We start from the raw sequence: 24,481 nt of genomic DNA, 5'->3' as shown, positions 1-24,481 counted from the left end.
GCTGAGGCTGTTGGCTCACAGGAATTACACAAACACACACTGACCTCTTTATTTGAGACTTTTGCCAAGCTTAACCCTCACACAACCCAACTGTTTTAGTAACCATAACCAGCCTCTGTCAAATGAGCTGTTTTCATCACCACTGAGGGCATCGAGTTTCTGCCTTGAGACGTCTGTATCAGTTAATAATGTTACTGTGTTTGAAGAGAGCAGACAGGGAAAAATTTATAATAAAATTAAAACCTGAGTGTAAGAAAAATGTGTCATGTGGAGATGGTCAACAATAATACTCGGTCAGTCTGCAGTGTTTAAATGCCAGTCAGTGGGTATTAAAGGCTCAAAGTGTGCCAAGAGCACATCTCCCACACCTTTTATACCACCAACAGTCTGAACTGTTGACTCATCAGACCAGACAAAGTTTTTCCAACCTTCTACTGTCCAGTTTTGGTGAGCCTGTGTGATCTTCTGCTTTAAGGGTCAGTGTGGTGTTCAAAAAGGAATTTTCACCCTTTGGATATTTTCTATATTTTGACCGACTCTCTGCAAACTCTAGAGATGGTTGTGTGGGAAATTCCCAGTAGACCAGCATGTTCAACATCACTTAAATCACCTTTTCTCTCCATTCTGATGCTCAGTTTAAACTTCACGTGTACCTGCCTAAATACATTTGAGTTGCTGCTATGTGACTGGCTGATTAGATACTTGTGCAGCTGAACAGGTATACTTATAAAGTAGCTGGTTAGTTTGTAGTAAGAAACAATTTTAAAAGTAAAAATGCAACAACAGGAAGTATAAATATCCATAAACAATCCCACTTTGGTCACTTTAAGCCTTTGGTGGGAGGCTGCTCATATAACCATGACTGAGCGGTATCTAGTTAAGAGGTAACAAAGTCTCACCCTAACAGACATCTGTACATTTTCCTGTTATTTTGGGGACATAAAATACTTTCACATTCCTGATGACATGCGAGACTAAAGTTGATTCATTCAACACAGCAGCACGTGTTAATTTTAAAGAAACCTTTATAAAGTTTAAACATTTCTGAACATAAACATTTCGACATTTCAAGACATATACAATTCTTTATATGAAACAGTAAATATCTCTTATTGTGCACACTCAAAGTAATTCAGAAAATAAACACTGTTCTCTTTGCCTGATCTCTCCTGTCGTGGCATTTAAAACCTAAACGTCGCTTGAGGCACTTTCTGAATGACGAGGCTGTTAAAGAAACATGTAAAGCATGACGGACTATATCGCCCCCGTGAGGCGGCTTCTTTTTTTTTTTTTTGACACAGTCACAGACCGGATGGCTTTCTCAGAGCGGAGCATAGCTTACACACCTAAACTGATCAGCTGAGCTTTGTAATGCAGACATGCTGGCGGTGTGTGTGTATGTATGTGTGTGTGAGGCAGCTACACATGCAGGTTTAAATACAGTTTCGCACTTCTGCTATCCTTCAAGTGTTCATTTCTAATAACAGCTTAGGCGCTGGTACGATTTTGACCTTTAAATTCACTCCGAGTGTGTTTCTAAACATTAACTGTCTCTGAAAGCCTAAAATTCTCACTTTCAGGGTACATTGCTGCTTTGGAAATGACTTCATGTCTTCAGACAAACATCACATGCTCAAGAAGCCCTGTCTCGCAATGAAAGAGCTCTGGGCTGTGCAGAGAGTTAACACTGAACATCAATACCTCGGTAGTTCTTCCATATCCACAAATACTCTCTCTTTTTTCTTTTTTTTTTTCTGAAGTCACTATAATGCATCTTGGTAGCTGATTGTATGCGTCTCTGTAGCTTGAAAAACATCAACTTGAAATTATAAAACCACCTGAAAATGATTAGATCACTTAAAAAAAACAAAAAAGGCCGCTTTTTAAGCTGTTCCTGAAATGTTTTTTTTCACATGACAGGAGCAGTTTATGAAAGTGTAAACTTAAGTGGGGTCCCACTTTAACCCAGAGCACATGATAAAGTCTGCGTTCAAAGTATGATTACTGTCAGAGGACGAAGAGGAGGAAGTGTGTGTGTGTGTGTGTGTATGTGTGTGTGTGTTTACAGTCACGACTGAGGTATAGAAACCTCGAGGTTTATCATTCCTGGTGAGAACAAGGCGAATATGTGCACAAACTCCACCGTGATTGGGAGGAGCCTGTTTGTCTGAGCAGTAAGTGGAACATCCTCAAGGCCTCCAATCCTGCAGTGTAAGAGGGACACAGATGGCACCAGAGTGGGAGAAATGGTTTAAGTGTGGATCCGTGGTCTCACTCGAAGTCAGGTAGGTCTACCTGGCTGGGACTAGAACAACCCTCTTCCTGATCCTTTCCTGTGAGATTAAAAAGAGGGAAAATTAAACCCCTCACACCTGCAGTTTGAAGAACTACCACCTGTGTTTACTGACTGACTCCTCACCGTCATCCTCGCCTCCCTCGCTGTGCTCCTCTTCCTTACCCTCAGAAATTTCTATATGACCCAAATCCTGCACGTCACCCACGCTCGACTCCTGAAAAATAAAACACAATTCTTCATTGGTAAAGGCAGCACGGTGCAGCACCTTATAGATTCAGTTTACCTACATCAGATGGTGACCATAAAACATGAATGTATATATGCATCATGCATTTAGAATATGCACCGACCCTCTTAGATTATGAACTGTGTGCACTAAAACACGTTAAGGATTGCTACACCCCCTGCACTCTGATACGCTTCTTTCGGCTCCTCTCTTTAGTGGTGTATTCTCCATGGACGCGTCAATATGATCACAAAAAGCAAACATGCAACACCCCATGTGAGATGATAAAATTTATGTCACTCAACTCAGATTCACAAACATAGAAAGTATGATTGAGGCTTTATGCTGAACACACAGTGTGAAGAATTATGTCCCAAAATTCTACTCTTACTCTACAAGGTCAAATTCCTTTATTGTCACTGTGCAAACAAAATTGTGCACACTACCTAGAAACAGACTTGGTATGACAGATGACACACACACAGCTCCAGAGTTAAAGTGGGATGGACCACAGCAACTATAAAACACTGCATTTTTATAAGAAAACTGTGCAATAAATAGTAATGCTGCCGTTAACGAGCTACAATCACAGATGTAACGTCTCACATCGCCACACCTAAAACAATCAAAGAGCATTAAAGAACATTATAGTCTGTTTACCTGTGATTCAGAGAAACGATCTTCATCAGAGTTCCTAAATCCTTCTGGAGCTTCCATAAGGATCTCAAGACCATCAGCCTCCTCTTCCTCATCACTGCTGAGTGAGACAAAACAAAATGCTGTGACATTGACATAAATGCACCTGTTCACTGACACAGTATCACGTTCAGCCTGGATCTCTCGATTTAGAGTTACTTCTGTTTCTGAGACAGAACGTCACGGTTACGTTTTACCGTAAAGAAGCTCACATAAATATATGTGTACACACAGACTGTATAAAAAAGATGCACAGGCATTGTGACATCAGCCATTTGGTTTCTTTTTGAAATTCTATTTTGGCCATCACCACCTTGGTGCTTTGAAACTGGACAAACAAGCTAAAAATATGAAATAATCCCAAATTTCAACACCACAAAATGCTGTCAGTTTAATAAATATTCCTCTACAGTAGATTCTCCTAGGAAAACAGTCTGCTTTGATTATGTCAAGCCCAGAGTCCACTTTTGCCCAGGTCTGCAAATATCCACACAAGCAAGAAGAAAACTTGGATTTACTGAGATCAGCAGTTTTAAAGCTCCTCTATATCAGCCTGTCGCAGCAGCTTCACAACCACTAGTAAATCAAAAACAAAAGAAAAGAGGTAGAATAACTGCAGGATATCACAACAGCAGTGTGTAGCTGCTAACAGGTAGAAAGAAGAAGCTGCACAGCTCACTCTTGTAGGGAAATCTGATATCAGTGTGTTTGACACACAGCAGGAATATTTCTAGGATTTTTCTGAGGCTCCTGAGACTCTGAATACGGTTCATTTCTGTTTTGTTTAGTTGTTTAATGATAGTTTTTACTCTCAAATAGCTTAGTGATGTAATAAAATCTTTAAAAAAAATGGGATCCTCCTCCCAAAGTCCTATTGCCACGGATTGTGAGTGCTGAAAGTTAACAGCAGTTTCTAATTTGATTGTTGTTTGCCATGTTGAGCAGCTCAAAAACTACTGAAGGAAAGGGAGAGCCATATAGATGGGGAGGGGAGAGTTGCCCCTCACCCCCTCTGGTAAGCCACGTCCATCTTTGACATACAGTATGTGTACACGTGTATACATTAGCGGCCACATTAAATTATTACGAGCAACAGAGTCAGAATAAAACTTTCACATTTCTGCCTTTTAGTTCAGAGTCACAGATATCAGGAACTTTAAACATCTACAGTATTGTTAACAAAGCTGTGATATTTCATAACACAGTAAGAAATATAATAAACAGCATTTGCACAGCAGATTATGGCTGGAAATATCCGTCTGCCAAATACCTGGAAACACTGTAGTACTGTACTGAGGAGACCTGACTGTTGATGATTAAACTAGAATTACTGCCACGATGACCTCTGAGGATCAAAATCTAAACATGTTCAAGACAATGGAAGAAATGGAGACACAAGAACGATTCCTGATGTTAATCTTCAAAGATTTTCCCTCTCATTTTGCTTCTTTTTGGGTCTCTCATCTCCGGTTTCATCAGCTCCTAAATGCTCCATGTTTCTCTGAGTTTGGTTAATGATTAGTTTTTAAAGTTGCGTTTATACTTAACTGTAAAGCTCCACACCAGCTCCTACCTGCTGGTGTGGAGCTTTATAGTCTGTTATAAAGAAACCGAGGTTAACAGTTGTGGACACGGTCGACAAACATTTCTGTCCCCACACTGACTGACCTTCCTCCACAGTACAGGTTCTCTGCATTCTTTTCTTCCTCCTTTATTTCCTCCTCTTCCTTTTTGTTTTGGTCCTCTTTACATTTATTATCCTGCTCTTCCTTTTCTCCTCTCTCCTCTTCTTTCTCTCCTCTGTCTTCTTGTTCTTCTTCCTCTTCTTCATCAAGATCGGAGCAGTTGAGAAAGTCGAAGCTTTCAAGGGCAGTTTCGACTTCCTGGTTAAAACTCGCAGATGTGGGGAAAGGAGGCTGAGGAGAAACACACGGAGGAGTTAAATACGTCACTGTTTATAGACGAATGTGTTAAATTTATTCCTGAACTCACCGCTGGAGCGTCCTCGCCATGTTTCATCTCCTGGACGGACTGGTGTGGTTGACTTTGGTCTACCTTGTGTTCCTCTGCTGCTGCTTCAGTGTCTGTCTGTGCTTCAGTCTGTTCAGCCCGGGCTAACGAGTCCACGGACGCGTCATCGTTCACCTCCGCAGGCACAAACGCCGCAGGAGGCAGAGAGATGTCGGGGCAGGAGCAGCTCAGGTCTGCCGAGGTTTCAGAGAGCTCCTCTGATTGGACAGACACTCTGTCAGTTGCGGTACAATCCGGGCTGCTCTCACTGGCGAGGCCGTGGGAGAAGGAAGCCTGGAGATGGCCATTCGTCTGAGGAAAAACCTCCCCGGTTTCGGTCTCATCCTCCTCTTGGTTGGATGAGAGCGAGGGCGTTGATGCACTGGACTTGTGTGGCGTGAATGACAGCTGAGTGGTGAGAGTGGTTTGCAGCAAGTTGGACGCCGTCAGTCTCTGAGCGTGATGAGCCAGTGCTGGACTGGATGAGTCATCGGAGGATTCAGAGGAGTTGGACCAGACCGTCCCATTCTCCATTTCCCCCTGACGCTTCAGCAGAGACTAGAGATGAAAGGAAACGAGATCAGAACAAGAAACTAAATCACCTGTACTGTGATACGCAGCACAATGCTAACTGAACACCTATCATTAAATTATATCCTTAAAGCTTTAAATGGGGGAAGATTAAAGATAAAAGCATTCAACTAAAGTAATCTGACTGTTTCCAGGGTTTTCACAAAAACAAAGCCACAGTTTCTCAAGTTGGACATGATCCCCTGAAAAGTTCAGTTTTATCTGGATAGGGCCAAACCACAACAACAGTGCTTTAGACTGGAAGAGAAAGACTTTACGATAATATAGAGAAAATACCAACAATCGGACAGTGAGCAAGCACTTGGCAACAGTGGGAAGGAAAAACTTCCTTTTAACAGGAAGAAACTTCAGACAGAACCGGGCTCAGGGAGGGCCGGCCACGTAACATGAATGTTGGGTCTGAGGGGAGAAAGACAGGACAAAAGTAAAGCTGATGTCACAGTGATCTATGAAAAAAAGCTCCACTGATGAGTTTGTCATATGAACTCACTTGTTTCTGGTCCTATTAGACGTAATATTTTTATTTTGTAAATGTAGTTCTATTTAGAGTAAAACAGGTGATAAAGCAGAGATGCTTCTGTACGAGCATGCAGTGTCCTAGGTTTCTCACTCAGTTTTTTTGCTAATATTCTCACCAGTGTAACATGTACTCATCAGCCCCTTCATTAGTTACACCTGTTCAACTTTGCGTTAATGCAAATCTCTAATCATCCAATCACATGTTCAAACTGAGCATCAGAATGGGGAAGAGCTCGGATTTAAATGATTTCAAATATGGTGTGGTTTTGGTGCCAGATGGGCTTGGCACCAATTTTCCCCACATAAGCATCTCTGGGATTTACAAAGAACCGTCTGAAAAAGAGAAACTATCCAGTGAGCAGCAGCTCTCTGGCTGAAAATGCTTTGTTGATGCCAGACATCAGAGAAGAATGGCAGCACATCAAACCTTGGAGCAGATGGGCTACAGCAGAAGACCACACTTGGTGCTGCTCCTCTTAGCTATCAAAAGGAAACTGAGGAAACCCCAACATCGGACAACAGAAGACTGGAATAATGTTTCCTGGCCTGATCAGTCTCAATTCCTGCTGCCACATTCAGATGGCAGGGTCAGAATTTGAAGGAAGCATGAAAGCATGGACCCATCCTGTGTGTCGACGCTTCAGAGTGCTTCTGGCGGTGGAGGCTATGTTTTTTTCCACACACTTTGAGCCCCTTCACAACAACCAACCATACTTAAACACCACAGACTACCTCAGTATTGTTGCTGATCATGTCCATCCCTTCATGACCACCATCCTGTCTCTGCTGAAAGCTTTGATGTTATAAAAACAACTGCTTGTGTGTCACGAAACTTAAATTATCTCAAACTGGAACTTTTAAATATGACAATAACTTCACTGTACTCCAACGGCCTCCACAATCAGATCTCAATCCAAGAGAGCACCTTTGGGATGCCATCATGTTATTATGAACCAAACCTCTGAGGAACATTTCCAGCACCTTGTTGAATCTCTGCCATGAAGAATTAAGGAGGTAACGAAGGTAAAAGAGGGTCCAACCCAGCAATAGCAAGATTGTGTGTAGGCGATGTTGATGGACAATTTTGGGACCTTGGTAACTTGTGAAATGTCATTACTTTAAACACTGAACTTTCTTGATTAAATAAGAAAAACTCAAATCTCTGCAACAAAACTTGGATCAGTTGGAATTAAAAATTAAACACAATCAGTTTTTGGGTTTTTTTGAGGGGGGGGGGTTAGGATCTGATTGGATATTAACAAACTAGTTAATAATTGTTCCGTCACTATAAACTATATTAAAGCTACGACTACATCCCAACACACCGACTCTGCTGTGGTGAACTGAGGCGCTGCATGGCTGAGTTCACAACGGAAGGTCGCCGCCCTGTCCGCCGCCACCCCGTGGAAGGCCTTGACCAGCAAGCGGCTCTGCCAGTGCCTACACCGAGCCATGCTCTTCATCGAGGCGAGGAAGAGGAGGAACATATTGGAATTCTACTCAACCACTACTAAACAGCTACAAGGACCACAGCTCCGCTCCAACATACTGCTGCTGTCACACAATTCGCTACGGCTATCGTTCACTCTGCTCGCCTCAGGCACATCACGACCACACCCACACAACCCTCTGCGAACATCCTCACACACATCAGCGCTACCGCTACAGAGGAAGCAGTCGGGGAGCAGCTGAAACAGAACAGGCCAGTGAAACCACAGTAATGACACCCATCAGTTTAGCATAAATGCAAGAAGCTGATTTATAGAAATTGGGACCGAGCGATGTTAGGAGAACAGGTGTGAAGGAGAAGTTGTTAGTGGAAAAAGCTGTTGGTGAATGTTTCTCATGTTGTCACTCACATAAAACACCTGCTCTCGCATAGAAGGTGTGTCTGGAGGGCTCTGATTGGACAGCAGGCGTTTAGAAACTGTGCTGGAGGAAGATGTCTGGTCATCCTTATCAAACGGACTGAAGAAAGAAGAAACGAGACAAAAGACGTGTGAATAAAAAAAAAGCTGCACATGTAAACTGAGGTGTGTGTGTGTGTGTGTGTGTGTGTGTGTGTGTGTGTGTGTAGCAGGTCTGAATACCTCCAGGTGACCTCCAGGTTCAGTTTTACTGTCCCGAGGTCATTGATATCCACGGCGAGTGTTTGAGGCAGCGGGCAGAACAGATCGAGCATTTCGCAGGACACGCTGCCCACCACCACGTGATTGGCCAGGCTCTTCAGCTCCGTCACCTTAGAAACAGAAGAATACAAACCCCATCGTGAGAGCAGAGACCATGTGGTCATCTAAAGCTTTCAGAGGTGGATACAAACACACATATATGAACGTGTGTAAGAGCAAGGGTAAAGGTTATTATTACTTTTATTATGACTACAGAATTATCTGTCTGGAAGTTGTTAATCTGTACATGGAAAAAACAAACAACAGAAGAAAACAAAGACAAAGTCTAAAAAAATGAATGAATCACGTGTCTAACAGCAGGGAATATATTAGCGAGTTATTCTGGGCGTATGTGACAAACCAAACTGACCACCAACAAGTATTTTTTTCTAGTGTAGTCAAAACATGATAAAGATCACGGTTCAGCTCCACTGCTACAGGAAGCATCTAACTACCTCATGAAATAACCCAGCACATCCGTCCTTATCCTCATCTTTATTTCAAACACTGTCTGCTACACGTTACACTCTCTGCTTACTGAGCTGCTTTTTCTGCCATCGTTTGTCCGATATATCCACCATCCCTCCTCTGCACGTCTGAAACGTCTCAGCCTCGCCCCTCTAACTTTTGTCTCTAAGCTCTCTCTGATGTACTGATGTCCAATCCTGTACCTCCCGCTGCCGCCTGAACTCTCTTCTTCACCTCTCTTGTACACTTCCTGTTGTTTGGATGGGTGACTCCAGCTATTTACACCACTACATTCAGATACATATGTATTTTATTTTATTTTTTGCTTCTACTGACTTTTATTCCTCTTCATCTCCTTTACTTTTATACCTCCACCTTTCCAGACGCTCTTCCTGCTCCTTACTCTCACTACTAATCCCATTGTTGTCTGCAAACATGTGTGACCTCACCTGTCAACCTGTCCACCACCACTGCAAACAAGGAGGTGCTCAAAGCTGATCTCTCATGTAATCCTACCTCCACCTTATACCCATCTGTCCCTCCTACCAAACACCTCACCACTGTGTCTCTGTCCTCATACGTGACCTTAACCACCCTCACATCCTTCTCATGTGGTACCACAGTTCCTCTCCCATGCCTTCTCTAGACATGTCTCCATCAATCACATCTGTACAAGGCCATACTGCTACTCACTGATCATCGCCTATTTTTTTAACAGCTTCAACAATCTCTCATGTCTCACTGGCACAGCCTGCTGTTTAAAGTCATTAAAGATGGTACAAAATTGTATTTTAAGACATACATGTTTTACATGTTTGCTCTACATGTTTTTCCTTGTGGTCCTTCTGTCTCACCATATTGTAATCTATGTACCTGTCTGACCCAAAAATGGGTTTATTTTCTTGCTTCGATTGACTTTCATGAATATTACTGAGTTATTTTACTTATTTATGACTTTACTTTATTATTTCGCCTTTCTACTTGTTGAGCTGCTTTTTTTTTGATTTGCTGATCTTTTTTTTGAGGCAGCTGGATGTAATAAACGTGGGGAGAGAATGGAGTGGAGTAAATTGTCAGGGCTGGAAACAAACTCAGGTGGGAGGATACACCCTCTGTACACAGAGCATGTGATCAGTCGCTGTTATTGGAACTTTCTGACCTTTGGGGACCAATAACATCCGTCATTTGCTTAAAAACAAAAAATTATAACACTTCCTACTAGCAAACTGTTTGTAGCGTTTTGCATATTAAAATGGCTGTAGGAGTTAGTAAAAGATGAACTATCACACTGCAGGTTTTCCATAAGATTTACATAAATGTGGTATCATTACCTTGATTGACAGCAGTTCTGTGATGAGAGGCAGGAAAATATACTCTTCGCTATCCCACATCTGCTTGTTGCTGACTTCTACGCGGCCTCGTAGTCTCCAGCGCTGGCGACCGTAACGCATCAGAACCTGCCGGGGCCAAAAGTAGTGGGTGTGATAATGGTGACGCAGATACGCAAATAAAAATGTGCGCCTGTGTGTTTGTGCTACCTCATACTGGTCACCAGCGCACAGACGTGCAAATCCAGCCAATCCTGAAACATCAGAAACTGAGAAGTGAGAATTGAGCTCATTTACAGTGCAGCAAATGGGAAGTCACATGGGCTAAGAAAGCGACTCACCCTTCATCTTCACATGAAATTCTCCCATATGACTTTCTAATTCGCTCTCAAGTGAGCACATGTGCTACAGAGAAAAAAAGCAGACACAGCTTTGAATATTGTACAGCTTCCTATTAAATTAAGAGCCGAAAAAATTAGCGACTTATTAGTCAATTTGGCAGATATTTCATGTTTTCTGCTTCTTAGATGTGTTTTTTCTTTGGTTTTGGATTAATCGGTAATTCACTAGTCATTCACTTCAGCCCAAAGCACACAAACAATCATGTTATGATAGAAACATCTAACAGAACCACACCCATTACTTGCCTCTGTACATTCCCTGTAGCCCTTGTTGGCTTCACTCAGACTCTCTCGGGCCTCCTTGCTGCCACTGGCAGAGTTAAAGGCTGCCACCATCTTGCTAGCTCCATCACGCAGTCGCCGCTGTATACAATAAGCATCGTACAGTTCTTCAACCTGGAAATGCAAACATTACAAAAGTTTAGTGCCTTTGCGGTTTAATCAAACAAAATAGCATTAATTTATATTTCATAAATGTTGCAGGTTATATAATGAGTGACAAAGCAACATTAGCGTCCTTTGGGAGTTGTCTGCTGAATTTAAATCCGATATTCAGCATCCCCTTTGCTCTGTTTTGGTCTCCACCACCTCCTGAGAAAATAGCTTCCTCTTTAACTTCTACATGTTCCACCAGCAAATCTTAATCTCTGCTTTTTCGTGTGGCCATCAGGCAGTGCAAACCAGGGATGTCAAAAGATCCAAAACACCTCTCACTACCAAAACTCTGAAAATGTGATGGTACTTTTTCTTTTTTAGTACAGAGTGTTGCAAGGCGGCCATTGTTGGAGAACTAATGAAGGCAAACTAGGTCTACAAGTTTTCTAGTCTATCTTCAGGGTCGATATTTTCGACTAATATTAGCCATCTACCAATCTGTCAGTAGCAGCACTGATAACGTCCGATAAATGAAAATTAAAAAATACTGGTGGTGACTAATGCAACCACTCAGCATCCTATTAGATGCTCCTATGGCATAAATTTGAAAATCCTAGGTGATTTTCAGAAAAGTTGAGGTTGGAGTCACTAGAATTCACAAGTATTCAAACTTGCCCAACAGTTTTTGTAGATGCACCTGTGGCGTGAATTTCAAAATCCTACGTCGCTTCATTCTTAAGTTATTACATTCACAAACTTTAGTGTCCATGCTGCAATGCAGCTCGCACAGCAGGCTGACATCAATACCACATCAGCCTGCAGCTTCTCTGTCAGCACCACATTTGGAACGCCACAAACACAACAGTCAGCTGATCCAATAAATGAACAAATAAATGGCAAATTCTAGGGGAAAAGTTTTATGTTTCATGTGCAAGAAACACACATGACACATATCGGTATCCGTCTTTGTGTTAAAACTCTTGTGTTGGTTAGGCTCAAACAGACTTGTTGATAAAAAAAAAGCATTATGAGTCAGATAAGGAAGTACTTTATGATGTTATTCTGGCATATTTAGCATTTTGTTTGGTAAAGTGTGCACTGCTATATTAGTTAAGCATGTATTTTATACTTTGACCTAAAGTTACCGGGGAAAACCCTACCCAGGCCATTTCTGTGCTAACATTTGACTTGTGCTGTGTCATCACTATTACACTATAATGCTGCAGCTTGTTTTAGTAGAGTTGTACTTTAAGTTAGGAAGTGCATCATCAATGACAGAACCTTACTGGAAATGTGGGAACTCATTTACTAACACTTATAAATGCTGCTGCCTGTACCAGGCATTGATAAAACATTATTCAGTAATGTTTTCTTCTGTATCAGAAATATCACAGATTTTCTTGAAATGTATAATATTTCTTTAAATGTTATTTTTGTTATTAATGTGTTTTATGTTTTAGGCCCTAAACAGTGGAATGAGCAGGTCATGCTAGGCTGTACCCACCTTGCACATTTTTAAAGTAAAGCTTAAAACTCATTTTTATTCTGTGGCGTTCAACGAGGGGTGGGAGCTTAAGTATTTAGGCTGTTGTATTGTTTCTTGTATTTTTGTGAGTTTTTTGGATATAAAGGGTGTATCAAAAGCAATCATCCTATTTCAAAAGGCTTAAATAAAACCTGCAGTAAAATTTAGAATACACGGATGAATGCAACGTTTTAGATACAAAACTCAAAGTTTGGATTTTAGGCTTTATAACCCATCCCTAGCGAACATTATACAAATGCTTAAGCTAATGTAACAAACTTTATACCTCAAGGTAATGTTAGCAGGTTACTGAGCAACCAACCTAACATTTCAGCCTGTGTCGTGTCTCCAAAATATAATGTTAACAATTCAAATAAACAGAGTGCCGTCACCATGTCAGAGATTTAAAAATGATTTTTTAATAAAGGAGTAATCATTTGGTTTTTGTTTCTGGAATCATGTAATTCTACTGGTACTGGGTATCTGGTATCCTGGCATCTCTACAAACTGGCTTTATCAGGGACTTGCTGCTATAAATAGCTGCCTCCCAAGCAGTGAGTGAACAAAGACACTGGTCCACAGCAGCCATTAAAAATAATGTATTGTTTTGATGTGATGTGCTGAAAGATGCTAAAATGCCCTACTGAATTATACAGAGCAGCACCTTTTCAATGGCCTGTTGTCCTTTCCCTCACTGCCATTCATTACGGGTTGAATGTGTAAATACACACCTTGCTGAGGTGGAACTCCAAGCGACGCATGAACCTCTCAATGGCTTTCACGTGCTGCAGAGGAGAATATGATTATTACACTTGCCAAACTAGTAAAGAAAATTATTTATTTCAGTTTCGTTGCCTGAATCTCACCTTATCCAACTCATACAAAGACCCCTGCAGAGAAAAAAACACACCGATCAAAAACACAAATCAAAGCAGCGGATGATGATACTGATCACACCCAGTACTGGTCCGACTGGTTTGACTCACCAAGCGACCATTCCTCTTGTTTTCTCTGATCTGCTGACCCAGGCTGTCCAGCTCCAGCTGGTGGACCTGCAGGTACGACCTGATGGCGAAAAAGAAATCATCTTTGCTTTCGTTATGCTAAAGAAAGAGGCCCAGCTGTTTCCTGCGTGTTCAGAGATATTCCACCTGGCAGCCATCCCTAAACTGAGCCTGAAATGTGTTTACTCACTGTAGGCCTCGGCGTAAGGCAGCGTACACTTCATCCAGCCGCTCGGGCTGGGGGGTTTTAGTGGGTGGCAGTTTGGTGGAGCCTGTGAACATCCTGCTTCCTTACAAGGCACGCTTCTCTTGGATCAAACGGTGCTGAAGGAGGGGGAGGAAGAAAGAGAGCGATAGATGGGATGATTTCTGATGAGGCCACCAGGATCATTCAGTTTAAGCACATTCAAAACAGGCAAGTAGGGCAGAAAGGGTGCTGCCCACCTGCTGATTAAAGAGATATCAATAGTGCTGAAACATGCTTGGAGAGTTGTGTGCAGCACTGTGGCTTTAACAGACTGAAGAACATGTCCTGCAGTTACACAAAAAGCAGATATTAGAAACAAAATGTCCCTCTTAGCTTCGCTCCTCACTGTATCTGACTGCAGCTCCTTTAAGACGATCAGTGATTCAGCTAAGAGCACAGAGAAAACAGAAAGGAGAAAAAAAAAAGAGGATGCAATCCCCTCTTTCACTTCCTCAGTGTGTCCATACTGCTTTGTCTGCAAGACGGCGAGCTTCGCGTTAGCAACAACCACAGTGGCCATGGCTGACAACAGCAGCGAGTGCAGTCTGCCTGTGCTTCTCTTCCCCTTCCTTCCCTGCCACTCCACCCACCCTCCACTCCACATCCAACACCACAGTACATACAGGAAGTCTCACGGCTGACTCTACACAGGAAATTCTACACAGACGTTTGGCCCGAGAATCGAAAACCATCTCTTTTCACCCCTTCACCGCGCCGAGCTAAGTTAGTAAAGGTGCAGATTAGAGCGACGCTGCTGCCGTCAGGGAAAACTTTAGGAAGAGAGGGTCGTGCCCGAGCTAAACTAGTCACAAAAGAGATTGTAGACTTAAAACCAAAGTAAATCCGCCAAGCAGGGGCCAAACCCATATTAACACATGGGGTCTGTGAATGAGTCAGCACAGGACACAGTGAATTGTGGCACCAGTTTCTCACAGATTACACAATCAAAACCTAATCACAATCAATACCAGTGATATGATATGAGCGTATACACCCTGAATTTATTCCTCCTCTCACACAGGGACTAGGGGGGGTCCACTTAAACCCACTAATCTTAGTTGCTGCACACGAGGGGGGATTAGCTGGAGCTGATCGTGCTTAGAACATGGCAAAGAAAAGGTGTAACGCCCTATAAGAGTTTTTCACGGATAAAACATCCCCACCACCAATCACCTTTAGCCAAACATGTGCAGGACTTGGCTATGAAAGTGCAAAGTCATCATGGTAACACACACACAGAGGAGACAGAGGGAAACCCACATCTTGCACGCTCACATAAATATGTCATACACCAGCGGGCTTTGGTTATATTGATAATTACGAGACCCAGTCGCTCAGATGTGATTTTATCCCTTCCCCTACATACATTAGAGATGATTAGCTGGATTAATCCTCTCCACGCAGCAGGGGGGGAACAAAGAGGATACTGTTCCCAAACACCTCACAAGACCAGGGCTTTGTTTAAAAAAAAACAACCAAAAAATAAAATAAAATAAAAAACTTTAATGCACTGAATGCTCAAACACATATAGCTAGCTTAATACGGCAAATAAAAATCTGCATTTTTATCTTCACTACAAGCTTTTTATATGGTCAGAATATGTCACATTTCTTAATAACAATAATGATAATAACTTAAATAAATAGAAAAAGTATATAAATAAAGAACAAGAATGGGGGTTGAAGGCTTCTTGGTAGTCAGGGAGATAAGATAGCTAGTTAGATAATTTAATGAGGAAACGGAACTGTTGTGTTACAGCAACATGATAAACATGACAAATAAACAACAAAGTTAAAGTGCTACAGGTGCCTAATTTGGGCCTTATACTAAGAAATTTAATACACAACAGACAAAACAAAAGTCAAAATAAGTTAGTTAGTTAACTAACACTAAAAATAAAGCTGACATTGTGTAAGAGGTAGTGCAAATTGCCTTAATAAATAATAACATGTACCCTATAGATCTAAGTAAAACAACTGCATGAGGTATATTATAATGGAAGCTCATCAAAAGTCCTTTAGCTCTTCTCCAAAACACAGGGTTGAGGTTGGAGCTGTCACATATGGCGATTCGATCATAACTAAACTAAACATAACGATAGTATTTTGATTAATGTCTTTATTACTAAAGCTATAATGCTCCATAATTGAAAATAAAGCGGGTTATGGAGAGGTACCGGGTAAAGGTAAAGGTGGTATCTTAACTGGTTTAAACTGAACAAAACTGCTCCGAAGTGTGTATTTTACCACAAAACTGCACATAAGGAGGAAAGCACCGACTGATTAATTATAACGGCTTCAATTAATCGACCAATTATGGGGCATTTAAGAAGCAGACGAGCAAAAACAGCCATGTCGCTCCCACTGTGCAGACAGAGCGCTCATCCGTAGTTTCTGTGGTTTCTGAGGAGGAGGAAGAGGAGGAGGAGGATGGTGCTACAATGAAACGCCACCACCTCTATTACAGATTACTGGATTAGCCTCACCCGGCAGAAAGCAGGCCACTGAGTCGGATAACACGCCTCGGCCAGCCCTGCTCTTTACTTCCACCATCAGCCCGGGGATGGAGTCCCACCCGCAAAACTTGTAAGCCGCCCGTCGTGCCACATTTCGTATTCCGCACACACACATATCCCACCGGGGCCCCCACGGAGCTCATCACAGGCCACAAAAACTCCACCAGGACGCCTTCTTCTCTCTCCCTCTAACCCCCTCTATTCCTTAAAGTATCATCCCGCTAAACCACAACACCGAAAGCGGCTGGGGAAAAAACAGGGACAAAGTGGAGCCTGCTAGCGGATTTCATTTCGACAACATCACTGCAAGGCAACTTCACGGCGGACGGACTCATGTCCATGTAGAGAAAATGACCAGGCTTCTGCTTGTGACCTTGGGGATAAAAACAGAAGCCCCCCTACCTCTCTTTTAAAGTCCGACCACCCGGAGGACACGACCCCGGTCCCATTTCCAGCACAGTGCCGCTCGCAGTTTGCAGAGGTTTACAGTTATTCGGGGCGCTGTCCTTCTCCTTGATTTCGCAGTTTTTTGTGTTCACAGTAAAATCAACGGCAAGCACCGCATACCACTTCCGGCTCGCATTTTTCAGAGTTAAAGCTTGCTTTGGTCCAGGAGACAGACTGGCAATGCCAAACAATTGCTTGTTACCCAAGTCAAATAAAGCCAGTTTTATTCAGTTTTATATTTTTGGCGGGAGGAAACCTCTAATTAACCTAAAACAACACGACAATTACGTATTTTATTTTATTTATTTTGCAGTAACTGCATTGAAGCAAATAGCAGAGGGGTGGAAAATACTAAGAACTATAGAGCTTTACAAATTTATTTATTTGTAAATAATTTATTTATTACTTTATTATGAAAATTGAATATCATACTGTCTTTAAAGAATTTAAACATTGTACTGAGCCAGGGGGGAGGGGTCAGTGAGGAGCAGTGTGGCTTCATGTTTAGAAAGAGCACTACAGAGGTTATGCTTGCTTTAAGAGTGTTGATGACTTTAAATATCTGGGATCAGCCATCGAAAAGAACGGACAGTGCACAAGAGAGGAAATGAAAAGAGTGCAAGCAGGGTGGAGTGGGTGGAAAAGAGTGTCAGGGGTAATTTGTGACAGAGGGATAGCAGAAATTGTAAAAAGGGAGGTTTACAAGATGGTAGTGAGACCTACTATGGTTTGAAGATGGTGGCACTGACAAAAAGACAGGAGCCTGAGCTAAAGAATTCACTGGGAGTGACAAGGATGGATAAGATTAGAAAGGTTAGGCTTAGATGGTTTGAACATGTTCAGAGTAGGGAAAGTGGATATACTGGATAAAGGATCCTGAATATCGAGCCGCAGGCAGGAGGAAAATAGGAAGACCACAGAGAAGATTGGTGGATGTAATGAAGGGGGACATGTGAGGACATTATCTGGTGGCCGTGGCCCCTAAAGAGAAAAGCTGAAAAAAGAAGACTGAAAGAGTCAGTTTGTTCTAATGGCCCATTGTACAACAGACATCAATTTGTCCTTAAACCTTCATTCTGTCTGTAGCCACACCTCCACTTTTTCAATCTGTAAATACTTGTTTATTTCCACCTTCCTTAAATATGCCTCATCTCCATATTTAACTTATCAAATTATGGCAACTTGCCATTTCAAAAGGTAAACAGACATTAATCTGTTTTTAGACAGGACAATACAACAATTTCCTGATTTGACTTCTCATAACATCCTCAAAACAAACAAGCAGAAATCTGTTGCATACAGTATATATCAAAGTCTTTCTCAACTGACTTTTTTCCTCCTTATAATAAAACTTGTGCCAAAGTTTTTGTTTTGTTTTCTTTTAATAATTTGCTTATCAAAATGACCAGCTATAGCAGGAAGATGCCTCCATTTCTGTTATATCAGATATTTATATTTATAGACCAGTCTCCACAAACACGTATTTTGAGCACTTAGTCGCATTTTAAGACTCACACAACCAAACAAAACAACGTCGCTTACTGGGCACATGAAAACGCAGAAATAGTTAAAATCCTGCGTTTATTCTGCTTTTATTTTGAAATGTTCCCCAGACCGGGAATCGCGGTTCTGTTAGTTGCTGTGGCAACAAGGATGTCCCTCTGTCTGTCACTGTTTTCTCCGTTGCTGCTTGTGCTGCGCTGGCGACGCCACCGTGAACCCATCGGAAAAAAACAGATATGACGTTTTGGAAGGAGAGCACTGAGGGAAGTACCGACTTCTCCTTCAGCCGTGGCCGTAAGCCGGGGGTGGCGGCTCGGTGAAGCCTCTCATTGGGCCGTTAAATCTATCAGGTGCAGGAACTCCGAGAACCGTTTGTCTAAGTTTTACCGAGGCGAGGAGGAGTGGGAGGAGGAGGAGGAGGAGGTGGGGGAAAGCATGTGGCACTTTTTCCTCCAAACTTCCACAACAAAACGTTGCAGCTGGCACAACCGGGAGAGCCGCCGCGAAGATCCCCGTACGTTAAATAACGCCGCAACTAAACAGCGCAACACAACTGTAGTTCATTATAAACGCAAGAAAAGACAAGCAGACACATCTGATTGTACAGTTTAGAGCTAGTTTAAATTAGTTAAGTTTAGTTAAGTCCTCCCATCACAGAAAACACGAGGTTATTAAAAGCTTTAAAAAAGTGTCCCTTTAGCCTTAGCAGCAGGACGCGGATGGTTAGCATGGTTGGGTAAGATGTTTACAGATGTGCTGCATTCACGGCTCATGTTTTAACATGCCTGTGATAAAATGTAGGAACAGCTTCTCCTTCAGCAACACCAAATGCTCTTAAAAACGGTTTCCCCTTAAAATATACACGTATAAAGTTAATATTTTATGTATATAATATCACACACGGTCCAAAATGCCTTCCTCCCCATAAAAAAAAAAGAGATGTGTTTGTTTGTTGCAATATGTTTGTTTGTTTGTTTGTTTAAAAAAAAAAAGGAAAGTCATCCCATGTTATTTCATCTAATTCTTCCCACCTGATCATCCCAGAGCTACATGAAAGAAATTCCAAAGAAAGATGCACTTCCTACTGGGAACTATGCAAAATTTCAGGTTCCTACTGTCTATAGTTTGATCAAACAAAAAAACATTTTTTTAAAAATGAAGGAATGAATGTGACTGAGTACATGTCAGCTTTGGTTAACACAGAATGATGGATGCCTGCAAATATTTGGATGTCTTATCTCTGACAGCCAAGTTGGAGGCCCGTAGAAACCACAGTTTTGCATGCAGGGGCCTGATATTTTAGTTACAGCTCGTCAGAGCGCATTTTCATACAACTGCCGTACAGTATTCCCCAGGTATGCCACTATGTACCAAATATTTTAACTTTCTTGTTATGTTCTCTCGAATTTTCCCTATATGAATTTTTAAAATGCTCATACAGGGCAGGCAAAGATTGTTTCAGAGGCAGAGCAGCATGCTTTAATTCAGTTACCATTACCTCAAAGCCCAGCAGGAAGTTTTTTTCTGGTCAAGAAGAGAGGCTGTGTGCTGGGTGCCATTACAAAACACACTGTATGTGTTGTAAATGATGACAAACATACTGTAGACATTTTTTTTTAAGTCATACTGGGAAAATGAGGAATAACACCAGATTTTTTTGGTAAGTGACTGAGCTCAAGTGTTTGTCTGGGTAGTTTAATTAAAAAATAATAATAATAATAATCATGCTAGAAGCATTTCTTAAAACACCCCTGCCTTCATCCCTTCAAATATTTTATTTTGAGAAAACTGATGACAGTAAGGACCTGCAATTTTGTATAATTCTTATTAAGAAATTCACTTTTTTATTTTATTATGTTTTTTTTTTTTTGTTTGTTTGTTTGTTTTTTACCTGCAGTTCTTTTTGTTCCTTTCTTCAGGCAAATCTGAAATGGTCAGGTGGGAAATCTTATGAATTGAGATGGAATAACCCAATAAAACAGGAGGACCTTCGGTGTTGCACACACAATGAAAGCTTGTTTTTGCCAACCAAAAAATAAATAAATAAATAAATAAATGCCATTCACAACTCAAAATTTGCAATTATTATCCCAAATTTTCAACTTAATAACTCAAAGTTCTGAGAAGTTAATTCTCAGAAACACAAAAAAGTGACTTTTGGATGCCAACAAATGTTTGGTTGGTTGTTTTTTTCTGTGGCAGAAACAAGCTTCCATAACAAACCACTGGTGCTCAAAGAGGGGAAGAAAAACAGGAAAACGCTAAATGGAAAAATTACAACCAAAAACAGGCATTAAAAAACGAAATTTTAAAAATCCAGGTCCAGGAAGTCACAAGCAGTTTGGAATAAATAATAAAGGCTTTTATATTATTTTAGTAGCCAAAACCCCCTCAGCTTCCACCTTCTGGCTGTTGAGACACAAAGAGGCCCTGTGATTATGTTTTTCAACCTTTTTTTGTAAGCAAGGATGGAAATGAAGAACCCCTAGTGAGAGATTTAAGGGAAAGGGTGTCTATAACTTATAAAAGAAAGTCAAAGATAGGCAGCAAACCACCTTTTTAAACCTCAGACAACAGCCAGAAAGAGACTCAGGTGCAGTGTATGGCCAGTGACACTTGCACCTGAAGGCCAGAGTATGCCAGCACTATAACTAACAGGATGAGTATGATTAGGCAGATAAGAATGTTGCTTGGTTTTTAATTTCTGACATGAAAACAGTCAAATGTAAGTTAATCAGCAAGTTAGTGTTCTTCGTTGATAATTTAACAAGACAGTTCATCTGCTGATTGGCTGATTGCTGCTGTGTGTTAACTCAGGTATTAGCTAAAGTTAAAAACAAAGTGTCTCTCATTTGGTGTGACATTTATAGTTTGTGATACGCGTTTCATATGAGAGTGAGTGAAAAGTGTGACACTACACTATTTCAGACATGTAAGCTGATCCATCCACCCTCTGGACAGATCCCGGTCGATTGCAGGGCCTGCAGCCAGTTTAGAATCACTATTCAACCTAACGTGCATGTTTTTGCGCTGTTTTGCACAGCAAGACTCCAGCAGGCCACTGGATTTGAACCTAGGACCTTCTTGCTGTGAGGTGACTGAGGTGACCACCTTAACTTTAAAACAGATTGGCTTAAATTGTCATCAACCACTCTTTTGATGAGGTGTATAGCTTTAGCATCCCCACGCTTCATGGCTGAGGTTTTTATCCTGGAAAACTGTCTTTGGTCTGGATCAGGCATCAAGCGTTTGCCTACAGATTTAACAAACTAGTTTAGCTCTAAAGTTCTTTTTGGAGATTTGTTTCATGGCACGACTCCCATGGAAGCCCAATCTGTGCCAGACTTTGACGCCAACAACTGCTTGCAGATCCCTTGGTGAAGTGTGGGGGCTGAGGTTTCTGGCACAACTTCACCTTCTTCTAAAATGTTCAGAGAGGAGCGGTTAAAACTTCCGTCTCGCTTTTAGACTAAGGAACAACTTTATTGTTTGACGTACGCATTTTGGCTGATGGCCTTGTATTTATATACCTCCATTTATATACCACCACCTGTTTGAAAATTGCTAGGGTGGCCAGTCCTGAACCAGTTTAAACTGTCTTCTCCACAGCAGGGAGATGTATTTCAAACAGTTTTATTTCTCAGACTCATAAACACCCCTCCATGAATGGCTACCTTACCATGATGGAGGAGTTTGTGTGTGGCTTTTGTCCCCTGGTAGGGCATCCCAAGGCAAATTTGTCCTTGTTGATGGGACAGATGAAGAGCAATTCACAAGACCCAAACCAAGGGGAAGAAATCAAGGTTTAGTTTACCCTCCCTTGAACAGGATTCTCATGGCCTCACCCTGGAGCCAGGCCTGGAGAGGGAGGGTGGCTGGGCCTTATTCCATGGGGTTCAAACAGGAAACATGGGCCTGGACTCATGTCGGGCCATCTCCTGCAGGTGCAATGTATGCCGGGTGGTGGTCAAGGGCAGAGGCCCTGATGGTCCAATGCCCAGCTATCGAGGCTAACTGTTGGGACATGGAACCCTGGGCAGAGATTATGCCTCTCTGCTGGCCTGGGAATGCCTTAGTATTCACCGGATAAGCTGGAGGAGTGGCTGGGGAGACAAAAGGTCCTGGCTTCTTTGCTTAGGCTGCTGCTCCCGCAACCTGGCCCCAAATAAGGGGAAGAAAATAGATGGATGGAGACTCAGACATCCACAGCCCTTTCTGAAGGCCTTAGTGAGCTAACGCTTCGATAGTAAAAAGAAAAGCAGACACTAAACATCCAGTTTGAATAAGATGGGTGCCACGTGTGAATGTCAGTACTCCATGGATAGTATCACCCAAAAGCATTAAGTGAGGCTGCTGAGTCTGCTAACTAACAGGACAAAAAAATCTACTTTTTAAAGTAATGCATTAAAATACCCTGCAGATGTTTACTCCTTTTGTTGGTGCACATACAAAAATGAGATTATTTTAGTTCAATCAGGCATGTGGTAAATTAAAATGGCAGCAGTGGCAGTGAAAAGCATTTATAATCGGCCCCAGCGTGCCTTTCTCACATGATAAAAATTCACGGGACAAGTCACATGCAATGGAAGTGGTCATTAATTTTGGATCCTGCTGCTGCTGCACGTTCACTGAAGCCAAAGATTAAACGGAGTTGAGAATTTTATTATTGGAGGCTGATTAGACTGATCCCACAAAGATCCCAATTAGTGTAAGAAAACCATGAGTGAGTGTGTGAGCATGGACGTAAAATCTTAATGACTTTATAGTAATTAAAATCCACAGCTTCAAATTTAAGAGACACTCTGGGTCACAAATCTTCAGCAGTTTATTTGTAAAAAGAGTATTTTAGTAAATCAGTTATGCTAGAATAATGTCCAAATTATGACTCATTTATAATGTGAAATGTTATCAATTGTATCATCTCTCACATTTATACACAAAAGCCAGCTATATGTGCTGTTATAGTGGTGAATGTTCATATTAAACATGGGCAAAATTTCTAATAAATAGGTCATGTGTGCACAAATAATCTAAATGCTCTATTTGAAACCATCATTTCTTAGCTCTGTATGTCAAATACGCAATCTCAGGGATACCTTTAGACTTTGTAAAAGATGGATGCAGCCACAGTGCAGTGATGTCGTCCAGCAGTCAGGGAGATCCCTTTTGAGGTCTGATGTTGAGCATTTCCACTGGTGAACTAAGAAGCAAGATTTGGGCATGCCCAGGTAACTTTGAGTTTAGCTGTGGGTTTTAATTATTACCAAGACAAAGACTTCTTACTGCAGTACATCGCCATGGTAACTTATGCTGCTGACTTCACTTCTCTGGAAAGTACCATCATTCCTGGGAAATGCCTCACACCTCTGTCGACCATGTGACAAATTTACAGGTAAACAGCATTTAAGTTCTTATTTATATATTACATTACTCTCAGGTCATTAAACTGCACCAGGACTGGCAGTCAAAGAAATAAAAAACTATAACCCATCACGTTCTTCTAGTGATACAGATGAGCCTTGTTAACTTGCATGATGTTTTTGTTTTGTTTTTTCCTTTCCTTCCTAGCTTCAAAAAGGGTTAACTTCAGTTTTACTGACCAAAGGACTTAAAATGCAAACACACACACACACACAGCTATTTCCTTTAGCCTGGATTATGGTAAATGGCCTGTATTTGTATAGCGCTTTTCTAGTCCCTAAGGACCCCAAAGCGCTTTACACAACCTGTCATCCACCCATTCACACACACATTCACACACTGGATTATGTGAGCAACTTCAAATTTTTCCTAATACTGGAGTTTCCTTTCTTCTTTTAAAAACATATTTAAAAACCAAAAAAAATAAATAAATATAATACTACAAAAAAATATCACTCTGCTGCCAGTATGTTTGTGACTGGTCAGATGTTTCCAGCGTAATCCACTTCACGTGAATATGCCAATAGAGAGTGATAAACAAATGAGATCACTTTGCCTGATTGGAAGGGAAAGTGAAGCCCGAATATGATATCCCCAGGGGCGATCTTAGCTCAAGAGCTGGGAGTTCGTCTTGTAATCGGAAGGTTTTGAATTTGCGTCATCAAGTCCAAACATAAGCGAAGTGGTATATCTAACCAATCTCAAGGTCGTTTATCCTTTTTGACTTGAACTGGGACCAG

The 24,481-nt window shown here is 41.6% G+C and overlaps 1 protein-coding gene across 3 annotated transcripts; it reads right to left on the bottom strand.

The window, feature by feature from the left end:
* Nucleotides 1-1,007: 1,007 nt before the first annotated feature.
* LOC101485593 (rho family-interacting cell polarization regulator 1) lies at nucleotides 1,008-16,940 on the bottom strand. 3 transcript variants are annotated; one of them, XM_076882771.1, is made up of 17 exons: nucleotides 16,773-16,940; nucleotides 13,798-13,931; nucleotides 13,590-13,668; nucleotides 13,470-13,493; nucleotides 13,335-13,388; nucleotides 10,950-11,099; nucleotides 10,644-10,707; nucleotides 10,513-10,556; nucleotides 10,306-10,431; nucleotides 8,429-8,577; nucleotides 8,198-8,306; nucleotides 7,664-7,795; nucleotides 5,211-5,786; nucleotides 4,887-5,134; nucleotides 3,183-3,279; nucleotides 2,420-2,510; nucleotides 1,008-2,333 (listed from the first exon to the last, which is right to left on the bottom strand). In XM_076882771.1, the coding sequence occupies exons 2-17, from the start codon at nucleotides 13,887-13,889 to the stop codon at nucleotides 2,272-2,274; spliced, it is 2,097 nt and encodes a 698-aa protein (XP_076738886.1). In that variant the 5' UTR covers nucleotides 13,890-13,931; nucleotides 16,773-16,940; the 3' UTR covers nucleotides 1,008-2,271. The 3 variants fall into 3 exon arrangements, with proteins under 3 accessions (XP_076738886.1, XP_076738887.1, XP_014267499.3); XM_076882772.1 differs by having other exon boundaries at nucleotides 3,183-3,276; nucleotides 16,773-16,939; XM_014412013.4 differs by lacking the exon at nucleotides 7,664-7,795 and having other exon boundaries at nucleotides 16,773-16,938.
* Between the last annotated feature and the right edge of the window lie 7,541 nt (nucleotides 16,941-24,481).

Source organism: Maylandia zebra, linkage group LG1 (assembly GCF_041146795.1).
Source record: "Maylandia zebra isolate NMK-2024a linkage group LG1, Mzebra_GT3a, whole genome shotgun sequence".
Lineage (NCBI taxonomy): Eukaryota > Metazoa > Chordata > Actinopteri > Cichliformes > Cichlidae > Maylandia > Maylandia zebra.
Note: the sequence above shows the minus strand (reverse complement) of the source record. Positions and strands in the feature narration are given on the sequence as shown.

Coding starts and splice junctions, on each gene's coding strand:
- LOC101485593 (XM_076882771.1), bottom strand. CDS start 13,889: ATGTTCACAGGCTCCACCAAACTGCCACCCACTAAAACCCCCCAGCCC. Junction 10,432..10,512: donor GCGCTGGTGACCAGTATGAG/GTAGCACAAACA, acceptor TGGCCCCGGCAG/GTTCTGATGCGTTACGGTCG. Junction 8,578..10,305: donor CAGAACTGCTGTCAATCAAG/GTAATGATACCA, acceptor TCTGTTTCTAAG/GTGACGGAGCTGAAGAGCCT.